This window comes from Ranitomeya imitator, chromosome 7, assembly GCF_032444005.1.
Source record: "Ranitomeya imitator isolate aRanImi1 chromosome 7, aRanImi1.pri, whole genome shotgun sequence".
Classification (NCBI taxonomy): Eukaryota; Metazoa; Chordata; class Amphibia; order Anura; family Dendrobatidae; genus Ranitomeya; species Ranitomeya imitator.
This window is the reverse complement of record NC_091288.1, coordinates 13,346,535-13,364,570: the sequence shown is the minus strand read 5'-3', so window position 1 is coordinate 13,364,570 and position 18,036 is coordinate 13,346,535. Positions and strand designations below refer to the sequence as shown.

The following is an 18,036-nucleotide window of genomic DNA, read 5'->3' as shown; positions in this document are numbered from 1 at the left end:
GGTTTAAACTAAGCTATATTTAGCAAAAAGAAATACATTTTACTTTATATTTTAAAATTTTATGCCAGGTAGAAGAAAAACGACAAAGTGTAACTACAGTCAAATCTATTACAATACAGTAATATCACAATTGTAGTTGACAGATAAAAGGTTTAATAGCTAATTTCCCTAAGAGCTGGTAATCCACGCTGCGCCACCGCCACACACGTGCGTCAATGGCAGACCAGATAATATTCAGCCAAGTATTAACACGAGAAGGAATATCTGTAAATAATTCTTAATCAGTGTAAAAACAAAAATTCCACATCTTTGAAACAATAATTTTTCTTCCACGCACGCAGCACAAGCAGAGATCCTGGACAGGTTAGAAAGTGAAACACAAACTATGTGATTGGGAAATTCTAATTCGTTACAATGATTAAGTTTATTTGCATAATTGCAGAAAATGCAGATTCATAGAAGTCACAAGAGAGATGATTTTCTCATGAGCTGATGATGAAGGTCTTTCAACCCCTCACAAGAGATCACCATTGATTTTGTATTGGACATGTCGCCGCACAGAGGGCAGAATATTGCAACAAACTAAACAAAATGGAACATTCTAAATGACAGTTTGTCTCCTGCTACATTTTACTACAGTCTTCCATCATCTTACCCGTCTCTGAAGGTTCATGTCTAGCAATAAGATCCATTGCAAACTCCTCAGTGTTCTCCACCTCAAGTTGCTCCTGACGCAAGAAATCCACAAACTCCAACAGAGTTAGCTTCTTGCCATCCTTTGAGAAGTCCTGGAATATCTTAAGGACTTCATCTCGTTGTGTCAGGGCTTTGTAAAACATCACAAACTCATCACCTTCCAGGGTCCCAGACTCCGATTTATCAGCCATCTGAGAACAGAAAAACTGTTATAAAGCGACCAATCATCTACCCATATAAGCAAAGAAAAAGCGATAGGTGATGGTAAATCTTCATTGTGACTATAATACTGCCCCCTATGTAAAAGAATATAACTACTATAATACTGCCCCCTATGTAAAAGAATATAACTACTATAATACTGCCCCCTATGTCAAAGAATATAACTACTATAATACTGCCCCCTATGTACAAGAATATAACTACTATAATACTGCCCCTATGTACAAGAATATAACTACTATAATACTGCTCCTATGTACAAGAATATAACTACTATAATACTGCCCCCTATGTAAAAGAATATAACTACTATAATACTGCTCTATGTACATGAGTATAACTACTATAATACTGCTCCTATGTACAAGAGTATAACTACTATAATACTGCTCCTATGTACAATAATATAACTACTATAATACTGCTCCTATGTACAAGAATATAACTACTATAATACTGCTCCTATGTACAAGAATATAACTACTATAATACTGCTCCTATGCACAAGAATATAACTACTATAATACTGCTCCTATGTACAAGAATATAACTACTATAATACTGCTGCTATGTACAATAATATAACTACTATAATACTGCTCCCTATGTACAAGAATATAACTACTATAATACTGTTCCCTATGTACAAGAATATAACTATTATAATACTGCTTCCTATGTACAAGAATATAACTACTATAATACTGCCCCCTATGTACAAGAATATAACTACTATAATACTGCTCCTATGTACAAGAATATAACAACTATAATACTGCCCCCTATGTAAAACAATATATCTACTATAATACTGCTCTATGTACATGAATATAACTACTATAATACTGCTCCTATGTACAAGAGTATAACTACTATAATACTGCCCCTATGTGCAAGAATATAATTACTATAATACTGCCTCCTATGTGCAAGAATATAATTACTATAATATTGCCCCTATGTGTGTAATCAAGTCTCCGTATAAATGCTCCTGCTCTGTGATAGTCTCAGGGTTCTGTGTGAAGCACAGAGAGCATCATGAAGACCAAGGAACACAACAGGCAGGTCCGTGATACTGTTGTGGAGAAGTTTAAAGGGACACTGTCACTTGAATTTGGAGGGAACAATCTTCAACCATGGAGGTGGGGTTTTTGGGTGTTTGATTCACCATTTCCTTACCCGCTGGCTGCATGCTGGCTGCAATATTGGATTGAAGTTCATTCTCTGTCCTCCGTAGTACATGCCTGCACAAGGCAAGATTGCCTTGCACAGGCGTGTCCTATGGAGGACAGAGAATGAACTTCAATCCAATATTGCAGCCAGCATGCAGCCAGCGGGTAAGGAAATGGTGAATCAAACACCCAAAAACCCCACCTCCATGGTTGAAGATTGTTCCCTCCAAATTCAGGTGACAGTGTCCCTTTAAAGCAGGATTTGGATACAAAATGATTTCCAAAACTTTAAACATCCCAAGCAGCACTGTGCAAGCGATCATATTGAAATGAAAGGAGTATCATACCACTGCAAATCTACCAAGACCCGGCCGTCCCTCTAAACTTTCATCTCAAAGGAGAAGACTGATCAGAGATGCAGCCAAGAGGCCCATGATCACTCTGGATGAACTGCAGAGATCTACAGCTGAGGTGGGACAGTCTGTCCATAGGACAACAATCAGTCGTACACTGCACAAATCTGGCCTTTAAGGAAGAGTGGCAAGAAGAAAGCCATTTCTCAACGATATCCATAAAAAGTGTTGTTTAAAGTTTGCAACAAGCCACCTGGGAGACGCCAAACATGTGGAAGAAGGTGCTCTGGTTAGATGAAACCAAAATCAAACTTTTTGGAAAGAATGCTAAACGATATGTTTGGCGTAAAGGCATCACAGTTCATCACCCCGAACACACCATCCCCACTGTCAAACATGGTGGTGGCAGCAGCATGGTTTGGGCCTGCTTTTCTTCAGCAGGGACAGGGAAGATGGTTAAAATTGATGGGAAGATGGATGGAGCCAAATACAGGACCATTCTTGAAGAAAACCTGTTGGAGTCTGCAAAAGACCTGAGACTGGGACGGAGATTTGTCTTCCAACAAGACAATGATCCCAAACAGAAAGCAAAATCTACAATGGAATGGTTCACAAATAAACGTATCCAGGTGTTAGAATGGCCAAGTCACAGTCCAGACCTCAATCCAACCGAGAATCTGTGCACGCCCCACTTTTCAGGTTTTGAATTTCCACAAAAATGTAAAATAACCAATAAATTTTGTTCAACTTCACAATTGTTTCCACTTGTTGTTGATTCTTCACTAAAAATTTACATTTGGTATCTTTATTATTGAAGCGTGATATGTGGGAAAAGGTTGAAAAGTTCCAGGGGGCCGAATACTTTCACAAGGCACTGTATTTTGGCTGGTACTTCTGGTACTTGTACGGGGGAACTCTGGCCGGGTTTCTTATATGGGTGACTGGTACTGTATCGTTAAACCTGAAGTGGGCACAGGCTTTACAGTAACCTCAGGTCTTTGACATATGGAGGCTGATTTTTTTTATACAATCAGTAGTAGCTTTCCATGGCGCCATTTTGGGAACGCCGTGAGTGCGTCGCACTTCCTGCTCCTTTCCGCTCTATGTGCAGGGAAGAAGAGAACTCGGCCATTTTTTTTTTTTTGCAGATGATGACACAAAGGTGACATTATTATTTTTGGAGGGGGGCCCTCATGTGCATTATTAATTTTTAAAGGGGTGCTAAGGGGGTATTAGTACTTTCTGAAGGAAGCACTCAGGTGGCATTATTTATTGTAAGGGGGCATTCAGGGAGTATGATTTGTTTTAAGGAGGCATTATAATTGGGTTAGGGGGTGTAATTCTTGCTTTGCCCCTGAGTCATCTGTGTTATAAGAGTATTGTTTGGCCAATATCTATCACTGCGGTGTGGACAGTATTCTGCATGGCTAATGATGCACGGTATGGCGGGGTTATTTGTACTCTGAGCAGATGTACCAGAGCTGAGCAGTTCTTCCTCAAGTTTCTGTGATTAAATCTATAGCCGCTGCTCGTCCTTCTCCTTATGTTTCCAGCCATTGTAGATTACATGAAGCCGCTTCTCACCGGACAGAATTCTGCTAGAACTACTGAGACCCTAATGGCCTGGAACTTGTGCCGACCCCTCTACCCTGCCTGTCTCACAAGGTCTATTATTTACTGCAGGTTCTGGGTTCACCTATGCTATTGTTACCATCTAGCCATATTGCGATTTTTATATAGCTATTTTTTTCCCCCATGCATATAGTTAGTATGTTTTGTACATATATGCAGTTCTAATGGCTACCTTTTATTGGCACATTTATAGCACCATCATGCATAGTTATTATTGCGCCATTGCGGTATATTTATAGACATTATATATTAGTGTTTATACACTTCTTGTTTTGTGTAATTTTGGTAGCAGCTGTGTGCTGTATTAGATATATACAATTATTCCCGTATGTAGGTTTTGCACTTACCACATCATTATGCTATTATTTAGGCCAATTACCATTTAGGTGGGCCATTTGTAAGCAATGTTTTAGGTATTTATTTACATCATTGCATGAGACTTGCTGTTTCTATAGATCGGAGGTATTTTTAAACTTTATGACCTAATTGGTTGAGGATTTTTTATATTGTATGTGTTTCAATAAAAATTTCCATGTTTTTGAACTATACATTCATGTGATCTCTCTTATTTGTTATGCGAGGGATCCTTTTTGTGTTTAGGTTCTGGATCTCACCCGCCTTAGAACATTCTGTATCGCGGGTTACTTACTAATTAATATTGTAATTCTCTTATATCTTAGCCGCCTACGGATGGGCCGCCGCCGGGGACTCGCGAGCGACTGATACTCTTGACCAAATTGCATTATTCATTAGGATCAGCTGGGAGCTTGCTGCACTCGGCCAATCGTAAGATTGGATGTCAGACGATCACGAGATTCTCATGTCTTGTAATGTCACGTGCGCTTTGACCAGAGAGATAATCCTCCCCTTTAAGAAAATTGAAATGTTTTCTATTTTCTTCTTTTAGGACTTGATTCGGCTCTGTAGCTGTTGCAAAAACGATCACTCCCGGCCCACCTCTACGCATAACTGATGATAGCTGCCTCGTATTAGCCCACCTGTGGTTTGCATAAGTATTCACACCCATTACCTGAAACAGACGATACGCGTGCTGCTCGTTCATGTCCACATTCATCATTTTCAGAAGATCCTGGACCTCCTTAAAATTCATCCTACCGTCTCGATTCTTGTCGGCCTTTTGGAACCAGTCGCAGATCCATCTGAGTGGCCGGTCAAGGGAAAAGCGACATTCACCGGTGAACTGCGGTGTATCAAGGGGTTGTCCACTTTTCAGGACATTTTTATGTAAAGGCATGCTAAGAGTTTCTTACTCTTCTATCTGTCATTTTCTGAGCTCCTCTCGGCTGATTTATGACCACAGTTAAATGTGCTGAGAAACAAAAAGCTTCTCAAAACCAAACGGAGCAAAATTTGCAATGAAGCCAAAATGCAAAAATGATTTTTAGCCCCAAATACATGTAAGTAAGTACAAAAAATATTGTCCCCAAATGTGGAAAACCCCTTTAAGTCCCCACCACCAACTTGCCCCATAATGCTCACTTTTGGCTGCATTTACATAAGTCCCACTCTTTGGGCACAGCAGTTCTCGGCAGCCATGACCTTCGTGCTGAGTTACATTGTAAATATTTTACTTTACTTATTTTATTGGCCTTTATGATGTTGACGTTATGTGAAGTCAGATGCTCCAGTCACAGCCGAAGCTGAAAACAAAAAAATTCTATCATTTGCAGCTTGTGATGTGTCAGTTATCAGGAATTCCCACAATGCACTGCTCTGTAATTTTTTTGTCAGCTTTGGTTGTGAACAGAGAGGACAATGTAACTCAATCCCAAGATAAAATCAGTAAAATTAGAGAATTTCAAAATGTCTAATTTCTGCTCCAGGATCTCGCTGATTTCCACATCTCTGCTTGCTTTTACTGTATGGAAACATTTTTGTTTATGGTGTGAACATCTAGTCTTGCTAGCACAGCTGATGGTGTGTCACAATGTATCAGTTCAAGAAATCCACACAACACAATTCACAGTGGACTTCAAGCCTTTACCTACACGGATATATTGTATCAAACTGCAGCTGCATCAACATCAATATGATTTGGGTTTTTAGCCTCTAGATATCAACAGGAATATTCCATCCATTGACAGCAAGCGCAGATCTCGAAAATGGGGAAGAATTTGAACTTCCTGATTGTAAAACGATTTGAAGGATACTGATCGAGGATTTCCTTCTGGTCCATATTCCTCACTGTCTCCATGAGTTTCTCTAGGCCATGGATCCAGCACTGAGCGTCCTCCACCGTGCTTGCCACAAGGTCAAGGTTAGCCCGACGCCCGAAGAAGACGATGGTAAAACACAGCTCAGACTCAAACTCATCAGCGATGCTCTGCAGAATCTCAGACTGATGACCTTCCCGCACCGTCTCAATGTCACTGATGGAAACTAGAATGAAAAAAAAACTGTTTAAAGTATTCAATGTGGAAGATCAAATCTTTACACCAGCAGAATAGTGAGTGCAGCTCTGGAGTATAATACAGGATGTAACTCAGGATCAGTAATGTAATGTATGTACACAGTGACTGCACCAGCAGAATAGTGAGTGCAGCTCTGGAGTATAATACAGGATGTAACTCAGGATCAGTAATGTAATGTATGTACACAGTGACTGCACCAGCAGAATAGTGAGTGCAGCTCTGGGGTATAATACAGGATGTAACTCAGGATCAGTAATGTAATGTATGTACACAGTGACTGCACCAGCGGAATAGTGAGTGCAGCTCTGGAGTATAATACAGGATGTAACTCAGGATCAGTAATGTAATGTATGTACACAGTGACTGCACCAGCAGAATAGTGAGTGCAGCTCTGGGGTATAATACAGGATGTAACTCAGGATCAGTAATGTAATGTATGTACACAGTGACTGCACCAGCAGAATAGTGAGTGCAGCTCTGGAGTATAATACAGGATGTAACTCAGGATCAGTAATGTAATGTATGTACACAGTGACTGCACCAGCAGAATAGTGAGCGCAGCTCTGGAGTATAATACAGGATGTAACTCAGGAACAGTAATGTAATGTATGTACACAGCGATTGCACCAGCAGAATAGTGAGCGCAGCTCTGGAGTATAATACAGAATGTAACTCAGGATCAGTAATGTAATGTATGTACACAGTGACTGCACCAGCAGAATAGTGAGTGCAGCTCTGGAGTATAATACAGGATGTAACTCAGGATCAGTAATGTAATGTATGTACACAGTGACTGCACCAGCAGAATAGTGAGTGCAGCTCTGGGGTATAATACAGGATGTAACTCAGGATCAGTAATGTATGTACACAGTGACTGCACCAGCAGAATAGTGAGTGCAGCTCTGGGGTATAATACAAGATGTAACTCAGGATCAGTAATGTAATGTATGTACACAGTGACTGCACCAGCAGAATAGTGAGTGCAGCTCTGGAGTATAATACAGGATGTAACTCAGGATCAGTAATGTAATGTATGTACACAGTGACTGCACCAGCAGAATAGTGAGTGCAGCTCTGGAGTATAATACAAGATGTAACTCAGGATCAGTAATGTAATGTATGTACACAGTGACTGCACCAGCAGAATAGGGAATGCAGCTCTGGAGGATAATACAGGATGTAACTCAGGAACAGTAATGTATGTACACAGTGACTGCACCAGCAGAATAGTGAGTGCAGCTCTGGGGTATAATACAGGATGTAACTCAGGATCAGTAATGTAATGTATGTACACAGTGACTGCACCAGCAGAATAGTGAGTGCAGCTCTGGAGTATAATACAGGAGGTAACTCAGGATCAGTAATGTAATGTATGAACACAGTGACCGCACCAGCAGAATAGTGAGTGCAGCTCTGGAGTATAATACAGGATGTAACTCAGGAACAGTAATGTAATGTATGTACACAGTGACCGCACCAGCAGAATAGTGAGTGCAGCTCTGGAGTATAATACAGGATGTAACTCAGGAACAGTAATGTAATGTATGTACACAGTGATTGCACCAGCAGAATAGTGAGCGCAGCTCTGGAGTATAATACAGAATGTAACTCAGGATCAGTAATGTAATGTATGTACACAGTGACTGCACCAGCAGAATAGTGAGTGCAGCTCTGGAGTATAATACCGGATGTAACTCAGGATCAGTAATGTAATGTATGTACACAGTGACTGCACCAGCAGAATAGTGAGAGCAGCTCTGGGGTATAATACAGGATGTAACTCAGGATCAGTAATGTAATGTATGTACACAGTGATTGCACCAGCAGAATAGTGAGTGCAGCTCTGGAGTATAATACAGGATGTAACTCAGGAACAGTAATGTAATGTATGTACACAGTGACCGCACCAGCAGAATAGTGAGTGCAGCTCTGGAGTATAATACAGGATGTAACTCAGGATCAGTAATGTAATGTATGTACACAGTGATTGCACCAGCAGAATAGTGAGCGCAGCTCTGGAGTATAATACAAGATGTAACTCAGGAACAGTAATGTAATGTATGTACACAGTGACCGCACCAGCAGAATAGTGAGTGCAGCTCTGGGGTATAATACAGGAGGTAACTCAGGATCAGTAATGTAATGTATATACACAGTGACTGCACCAGCTGAATAGTGAGTGCAGCTCTGGAGGATAATACAGGATGTAACTCAGGATCAGTAATGTAATGTATGTACACAGTGACTGCACCAGCTGAATAGTGAGTGCAGCTCTGGAGGATAATACAGGATGTAACTCAGGATCAGTAATGTAATGTATGTACACAGTGACTGCACCAGCTGAATAGTGAGTGCAGCTCTGGAGGATAATACAGGATGTAACTCAGGATCAGTAATGTAATGTATGTACACAGTGACTGTACTGCTGAGTGGTATGCACTGCAGCCTTGCAGCGCTGGGGTCCTGGGTTCAAACCCCACCAAGGACAACATCTGCAAAGAGTCTGTATGTTCTCTAGTCTCCATGTTTGCGTGGGTTTCCTCCGGGTTCTCCTGTTTCCTCCCACATTCCAAAGAAATACTGATAGGGAATATAGATTGTGAGCCACATTCGGGACAGCGATGATAATGTGTGCAAAGTGCTGCGGAATATGTTAGCGCTATATAAAAGTAAAGATTATTATTATATTATACTCTAATATGTTGCTGAGAGGTGGTTTTACCCGCTGAGTTTACTATTTGTAAAATATATGTTTCTGCTGTTTGCAGGAATTGTAAATCATAGTGCTGCAGAGACGACTTTCATTAAGGAAAACCACAGCTCTCCTGGAATCCAAACCATGAGTAATGCACAGTGCTGGGCGACCCGTCTGCTCCATTGCATTAACCTCACTGTTCTTAGCCCCTAAACTCGCAGATTACCACCCCCCACTATTCCCGCAGACTGATTACTGGAAATCCATTCTCACAGCAGCAGCTCTGGCAAAACTTTACCAATGCAGAACTCCCTGCTCAAGATTCAGTGCCTGGGGGGAATCAGTAATGGAAATGCAGATGCACTGGACCGCCAGATAATGCCTCGCAGCCTGTGCCATATCCATCCAGAAATCGAAGATCGGAGAAATAATTATCAAGTGGCAAATATTATCAGAAGCTTCGACCCCTGAGAGTGAAGCTTGAAGTTCTGCAACTTTCTTTTATATGCAAACAGCAGCAGGTTTTTGCAGAAATGAAGACGTTAAAACGTAACTTTTACTTCATAGTCTTTATAAAAAATAATCGACGAACTGTGCCACTAAGGTGCTAGTGCTAACATATACCACGAACAAACACAGAGACAAACACCCCATAAAAAAGTTTTTTGCCACGGACCCCTTGACTCGGGCCACAAAATGGTCACCAATTAATTCAGAGAAAAATACACCAGACTACTCATGGAGTTTACCGTACCGTATAAGCGGGAACCTCCCCCTACTAAAGCAGATGCGGCAGGGATACCATATATCACCGTGTGCACCAAGAACGGTACACCATGTGGTGCCAGGTATAACGGGGTAAAGCTATTAACGGAGCTCCTCTATAAAGGGTGTACAACCAATGTAGGTGAGACCCAAAATGGCAATGTAAACATACGATATGCTAAAAAATACCGCAAGCATAATAATACAACATAAAGAGCACGTTATTCTGAGGAACAGGTATCTGATCTTAAGGGTGTTCTTACTCCGGTCCCACAAATCACTTTTAAAAAGGGCCGTTCAATTAAAGATAGAGTGGTCCACAGCCATTTTACCTCCCCCCTCCCCCAAGTGAACTCCACATGGTTGGGTGAGAGGGTGAAGGGGTGCTATAAATGTGGCAGTTGTAAATACTGCGGAGCACTGTGCCAAGGAAAGGAGTTTGTCAGTAATGTGACAGGAAAAACCTTCTATATTAACCATTTCATTAACTGTAAGACGAGAGGAGTAATCTACAAGATGAACTGTGAATGTGGTTTGGAGTATATCGGGAAGACAAGTAGAGAGTTGAGAAGGAGGGTGGGTGAACACCACAGGGACACGATAAGAGGCAGAGATACCCCTGTGGCCAACCACATAAACAGGGTACACCAAGGCAATCTGAAGGCCGTAAAGTTCATGGGGATAGACAAAGTACATCAGCCCCAAAGAGGTGGTGACTGGGACAGGAACATTTTGCAAAGAGAAAGCAAATGGACATTTCGATTGAAGACCACAACACCACATGGCCTCAACGACCAGCTAAGCTTTTCTTCCTTCCTATAGGGATAGGGTGTATCAGGGCATCACCTATCTAGGGATAGCCGCCGTCGAGTGGGGGCGCCACTGCGCAGGTTTAGGGTGCCAACCTCCGCGTGAGGTAGGGATCAGGATAGAGAGGATGTAATAGGGGTAAGTGTAGTATCACTCTTTTTCTATCTTTCCCATTTTTTAGGGTCTGCCGTGTCACCCTGTGTAGAACGTGTATTATTTTGATTTCATTATTTATTTTTTGATTTCATTATATTTTTTCTTTTGGGTCTAGGTGTCTATTGATATGAATACCTCTTTTTATGCCTTCCATGTTGGTATCGGTAACAATAGTTTTTTATGGATAGTTTTCTTTACCCGTACATACCTTTTTCGGCTTTGGGGTATTTTCTACCCGTCCTATAGCAGTAGGGGGCAGCATTGGTTGAATGGTTCACCACAGATTGATGACCATATATTTGCGCCTCACTCCTAAAAAAGCACGTACCCCCGTGTTGCTATTATGCAGGAATGGCAAACTTCCGGAAATGACGCTACCTTTGTTTGACTATGAGCGTCTCGGTTGCCGGGGAGATGTGCGCGTCACGATTTGGTGCATGCGCTTTGACATATCCGAGGTTTGACACGTCACGGGTTTTCTGGGGCCGGCCAGACGTGCGCGCGCCGCCGTTTGGCCTCGGCACCCGCCTGGACCGGAAGTAGGAACCCGGGCGTCCGGAAGTGCGCGCCCATGAGTGTCGGCGCTTTCTTGTTATAAAGGCCGACCGTCAGTAAGTAGACTAGCGATTGCTCATCATCATGCCATAATCCCCTGATGAATCCACTCAGGAAGAAACGCGTCGGGAGGCATACTTCTAGCCGGATATCTTAGGGCGGATGTCTTAAAGAACCGCTAGAGGGTCCGGCTATATATCTAACACCTGCAGAAGGACTGTGATAAACTTCAGTACCAGCAGATGAGTATACGAGTACATATGTATTGAGAAACACAGGATTTAATCCCACTAGATGACACTTTAGACACACACCGTGATAAGTTCCCGGTATTGGGAAACGGTGTTATTGTTTGTCTGGTCTTTTGTTTGGGAGATACCTGTTCCTCAGAATAACGTGCTCTTTATGTTGTATTATTATGCTTGCGGTATTTTTTAGCATATCGTATGTTTACATTGCCATTTTGGGTCTCACCTACATTGGTTGTACACCCTTTATAGAGGAGCTCCGTTAATAGCTTTACCCCGTTATACCTGGCACCACATGGTGTACCGTTCTTGGTGCACACGGTGATATATGGTATCCCTGCCGCATCTGCTTTGGTAGGGGGAGGTTCCCGCTTATACGGTACGGTAAACTCCATGAGTAGTCTGGTGTATTTTTCTCTGAATTAATTGGTGACCATTTTGTGGCCCGAGTCAAGGGGTCCGTGGCAAAAAACTTTTTTATGGGGTGTTTGTCTCTGTGTTTGTTCGTGGTATATGTTAGCACTAGCACCTTAGTGGCACAGTTCGTCGATTATTTTTTATAAAGACTATGAAGTAAAAGTTACGTTTTAACGTCTTCATTTCTGCAAAAACCTGCTGCTGTTTGCATTTCTATTTTTTGGTTTTTGACCTTTTGTTTAAGCCAGGCTTATTTAACTTTCTTTTATACTTTGTATTCCAATTCTTCTCTGCTTTTTGTGCAGGAAAAGGACAATTCTTGTTTACACCTAAAGGATAAAAAAACTGCACAAAACTAATAGTGCTGACAGCTGAGTGTTTGATACAATTGTATCCAGTTTAGATAAACCATTAATAAGCTGCACATATCTCTCCTTTGCTACAATGTGTCTCCCTGGAACCAAGGTTGTTTAGTTTACAGAGGATTTTTGGCTGAATGCAGCTGTAGCAAACCTTCAGCTGTGAGATGTATCAGGTCTGTTTGGATTTAAGGTTTCCTTTTCTGATCCTGAAAATAGAGCGGAATTGAAACGAAGTGTATCAGAAGGTTGCAGCCGTTCTTTTTTGCATTGATGTTGGCCCTTTTGGCACTCACAGGTGGACTTGGTGTTTCCCGTCTTCTTGGACTTGTACCAGATGGTCATACAATCCTCCTGGAGTTTGAAGTATCTTTGTTTTTTCCAATTTCGGGATTTCACTTTCCTCATCACGGATCCGGCCTGCATCAGCTGCAAGTTCTCATCCAGCTGCAGACCTGCAGACAGAACACAGTGAGCGGAGGAGCCAGACCTGGCCCCGGGCCCCGCACTGTCCTGATACTCACGGGCGAAGCACGGAGAGGTCATCGTGTACCCGCTGCACCCTCAGCTCTCTGGACCTGGACACCAAAGAATGGGAAACTGTGATCAGATAGAACGAGCAATAATATTACTGTATATGTGTACTGTCAGCCTGAGAGAGCACCAGCCTACCCTACAATGCGAGCAAAGACCCCCACATACAGCGCCAGACAGTGTACTTCAATATACAGTATTAGTTGTATTAGAGTGCCCCCATACACAGTGACATCCGGAGGGCCCTCATATGCAGTGGAATCTAGAATGCCCTATATAAAATACTCCACAATAAAATCCTGAGTGTCCAATTGTCTCTAGAAGTCACATAATTTGTACACTGCGTCCACCTGGGTGTGATTTCTCCTCCTGTATAACAACAGATGTTCTGTGAAAGCCTCACAGGTTTGTGCAAGAACATTTGGGATCAAACAGCATCATGAAAATCAAAGAACCCACCAGACAGGTCAGGGATAAAGTTGTGGAGAAGAGTAAAGCAGAGTTAGGTTACTAAACATAGCCCAATGTCTGAACACGTCACAGAACACTGGTTAATCCATTATCCAAAAATGAAACGAGTTTGTCACAACTGCAAACCTACCAAGACATGGCCGTCCACCCAAGCTGACATCCCAAGCAAGGAGAGCAGCAATTAGAGAAGCAACCGAGAGGCCCATGGACACTGGAGGAGCTGCAGAGATCCACAGCTTGGGGGGAGAACCTGATAGAGGCTTCAAAAGACTTGAGACTTGGGCGTAGGTTCACCTTCCACCATGACAACGACCCTAAACATCCTGCCAGAGCTACAATGGAGAGTTTAGATCAGAGCACATTGACGTGTGTGAACGGCGCAGTCACAGACCAGACACCATCCCATTGAGAATCTGTGAAAATTGCAGATCACAGATGTCTCCATCCAATCTCACAGAGCGAGAGTGAGTGTGCAAAGAAGGGGGAAATGTCACCTCTACATGTGCAAAGCTGGAAGAGACAGACCCCAAACGACTGCAGCGGCAAGTGCACCGAAAGGTGGTCCTACAAAATACTGACTTGTGGGGGCTGTATACAAATGCACCTCACAATGTTCAGATTTATACTTTTTAAATATTTAGAAAACCTCGTATCATTTCTTTTACACTTCACAAATACTTGTTACTTTGTATCGATATCACATAAAATCCCAATAAAGTGCATTTAAGTTTGTGGGTGTAACGTGAATAAACGTGGATAAGTTCACCGGGTACGAATACATTTTCAAAGCACTGAATATCACTGCTGTACTGTAATAAGATGTCCTGACATCGGCCGCTCCTCGTATAACGCTTCCGCACTATTATACGCCGCTGGCCCGTGCTCGTCCCGCCCTCGGTTTCTCGGCGCACACACTGACCTGATGCGCGGAGCTGGCGTCCTCCCAGGGTTCAGGACTCCGTCTGGATCATGTATCCAGCAAGCAGAGGCTTAATGAGTTTTCTGCATGGTGTCCGCCATTGTCTGCTGCTTCATTAGGACGGGTCTTGCATTTCTTCCTGGGGAAGGGGAGAAGGAGCAACATGGAAAACTGACATTCAGCCGGGAGCTGCGCATCGCAGGGAATACCCCGAGCTGGTGAGTGACGGCGCGGATCTGCACTTATAGGGTTACACAGTAACATAGTAGGTCCAGTGGAAAGACGGCTCCAATTTCAGCCTCCCAGGATGAGAAAACACATGCACAATTCCACACAAGGGTGAGTTTCCCCTTAATACCTGAGCGACGTGGACCCCCAAAGCCACTGACAGACTAGCATGAGGTGATATGTATTGCTTGAAAGATGTTCTTCAGCAGCTCAACTGCTGAACCTCATAATACACACCTCAGCTGCTGCAGAACCGCATAATACAAATCAGCTGCTGCTGAACCTCAAAATACACCTCTGCTGCCGCAGAACCTCAGAATACACCTCAGCTGTTGCAGAACCTCACATACACCAGCTGCTGCAGAACCTCATAATATGCACCTCAGCTGCTGCAGAACCTCATAATATGAAAGTCAGCTTCTGCAGAACCTCATAATACCTATGTCAGCTGCTGCAGAACCCCATATATACCTCAGCTGCTGCAGAATCTCATAATACACTTCAGCTTCTGCAGAACCTCATAATACACACCTCAGCTGCTGCAAAACTTCATAATACCCACGTCAACTTCTGCAGAACCTCATAATACCCACGTCAGCTGCTGCAGAACCTAATAATACACCTCAACTGCTGCAAAATATCAATCAATGAAAGGTGGTGAGTAATCTATTCCTTCAGGTCATCCATGGAGGGGGCTCACTCACAATTTGTGGGGGCTTCTCATCCATGAGGATCCATTGTGACATTGTGGATCCACAGCCGGGAAACTCTCCAGATCTCAATGCGACTGAGAATATGCAGGCAGTCGTCAAAAAGCGACAAAGAAAAACACAGGAATAGTAATAACCTTCAAGCTCTGGTGGGACAAGAATGGGCAGCCATCAATAAGGGGCAGAAGTCTGGAGAATAAGGGTCAGGAGTCTGGAGAATAAGGGCCAGAAGTCTGGAGAATAAGGGGCAGGAGTGTGGAGAATAAGGGGCAGAAGACTGGAGAATAAGGGGCACAAGACTGGAGAATAAGGGGCAGAAGTGTGGAGAATAAGGGGCAGGAGTCTGGAGAATAAGGGACAGGAGTGTGGCGAATAAGGGGCAGAAGACTGGACAATAAGGGGCGGAAGTGTGGAGAATAAGGAGCAGAAGACTGGAGAATAAGGGGCAGAAGACTGGAGAATAAGGGGCAGGAGTCTGGAGAATAAGGGGCAGAAGTCTGGAGAATAAGGGGCAGGAGTCTGGAGAATAAGGGGCAGAAGTCTGGAGAATAAGGGGCAGGAGTGTGGAGAATAAGGGGCATGAGTCTGGAGAATAAGGGGCAGGAGTGTGGAGAATAAGGGGCAGAAGACTGGAGAATAAGGGGCAGAAGACTGGAGAATAAGGGGCAGAAGACTGGAGAATAAGGGGCAGAAGTCTGGAGAATAAGGGGCAGGAGTGTGGCGAATAAGGGGCAGAAGACTGGAGAATAAGGGGCAGAAGTCTGGAGAATAAGGGGCAGGAGTCTGGAGAATAAGGGGCAGAAGTCTGGAGAATAAGGGGCAGGAGTCTGGAGAATAAGGGGCAGAAGTCTGGAGAATAAGGGTCAGGAGTGTGAAGAATAAGGGGCAGAAGACTGGAGAATAAGGGGCAGAAGTCTGGAGAATAAGGGCCAGAAGTCTGGAGAATAAGGGGCAGGAGTGTGGAGAATAAGGGGCAGAAGACTGGAGAATAAGGGGCACAAGACTGGAGAATAAGGGGCAGAAGTGTGGAGAATAAGGGGCAGGAGTCTGGAGAATAAGGGGCAGGAGTGTGGCGAATAAGGGGCAGAAGACTGGACAATAAGGGGCGGAAGTGTGGAGAATAAGGAGCAGAAGACTGGAGAATAAGGGGCAGAAGACTGGAGAATAAGGGGCAGGAGTCTGGAGAATAAGGGGCAGAAGTCTGGAGAATAAGGGGCAGGAGTCTGGAGAATAAGGGGCAGAAGTCTGGAGAATAAGGGGCAGGAGTGTGGAGAATAAGGGGCATGAGTCTGGAGAATAAGGGGCAGGAGTGTGGAGAATAAGGGGCAGAAGACTGGAGAATAAGGGGCAGAAGACTGGAGAATAAGGGGCAGAAGACTGGAGAATAAGGGGCAGAAGTCTGGAGAATAAGGGGCAGGAGTGTGGCGAATAAGGGGCAGAAGACTGGAGAATAAGGGGCAGAAGTCTGGAGAATAAGGGGCAGGAGTCTGGAGAATAAGGGGCAGAAGTCTGGAGAATAAGGGGCAGGAGTCTGGAGAATAAGGGGCAGAAGTCTGGAGAATAAGGGTCAGGAGTGTGAAGAATAAGGGGCAGAAGACTGGAGAATAAGGGGCAGAAGTCTGGAGAATAAGGGGCAGGAGTCTGGAGAATAAAGGGCAGGAGTCTGGAGAATAACGGGCAGAAGACTGGAGAATAAGGGGCAGAAGACTGGAGAATAAGGGGTAGAAGTCTGGAGAATAGGGGCAGAAGTGTGGAGAATAAGGGGCAGAAGTGTGGAAAATAAGGGGCAGAAGTCTGGAGAATAACGGGCAGAAGACTGGAGAATAAGGGGCAGGAGTGTGGAGAATAAGGGGCAGAAGTCTGGAGAATAAGGGGCAGAAGTCTGGAGAATAAGGGGCAGGAGTCTGGAGAATAAGGGGCAGAAGTCTGGAGAATAAGGGGCAGGAGTCTGGAGAATAAGGGGCAGAAGTCTGGAGAATAAGGGGCAGGAGTGTGGAGAATAAGGGGCATGAGTCTGGAGAATAAGGGGCAGGAGTGTGGAGAATAAGGGGCAGAAGACTGGAGAATAAGGGGCAGAAGACTGGAGAATAAGGGGCAGAAGACTGGAGAATAAGGGGCAGAAGTCTGGAGAATAAGGGGCAGGAGTGTGGCGAATAAGGGGCAGAAGACTGGAGAATAAGGGGCAGAAGTCTGGAGAATAAGGGGCAGGAGTCTGGAGAATAAGGGGCAGAAGTCTGGAGAATAAGGGGCAGGAGTCTGGAGAATAAGGGGCAGAAGTCTGGAGAATAAGGGTCAGGAGTGTGAAGAATAAGGGGCAGAAGACTGGAGAATAAGGGGCAGAAGTCTGGAGAATAAGGGGCAGGAGTCTGGAGAATAAAGGGCAGGAGTCTGGAGAATAACGGGCAGAAGACTGGAGAATAAGGGGCAGAAGACTGGAGAATAAGGGGTAGAAGTCTGGAGAATAGGGGCAGAAGTGTGGAGAATAAGGGGCAGAAGTGTGGAAAATAAGGGGCAGAAGTCTGGAGAATAACGGGCAGAAGACTGGAGAATAAGGGGCAGGAGTGTGGAGAATAAGGGGCAGAAGTCTGGAGAATAAGGGGCAGAAGTCTGGAGAATAAGGGGCAGAAGTCTGGAGAATAAGGGGCAGAAGACTGGAGAATAA

At 43.8% G+C, this 18,036-nt stretch overlaps 1 protein-coding gene across 1 annotated transcript in view; it reads right to left on the bottom strand.

Annotated features, from left to right (window-relative positions):
• PLCD4 (phospholipase C delta 4) overlaps nt 1–14,575 on the bottom strand; it is a 36,830-nt gene extending 22,255 nt beyond the window's left edge. Inside the window, exons 1-6 of the mRNA XM_069732730.1 lie at nt 14,437–14,575; nt 13,037–13,090; nt 12,809–12,967; nt 6,247–6,475; nt 5,106–5,235; nt 656–887 (exon numbers count right to left, since the gene is read on the bottom strand). Coding sequence (XP_069588831.1) covers nt 656–887; nt 5,106–5,235; nt 6,247–6,475; nt 12,809–12,967; nt 13,037–13,058 — 772 coding nt within the window. The 5' untranslated portion in view covers nt 13,059–13,090; nt 14,437–14,575. The remainder of the gene's footprint in view (nt 1–655; nt 888–5,105; nt 5,236–6,246; nt 6,476–12,808; nt 12,968–13,036; nt 13,091–14,436) is intronic.
• Nucleotides 14,576–18,036: the final 3,461 nt, after the last annotated feature.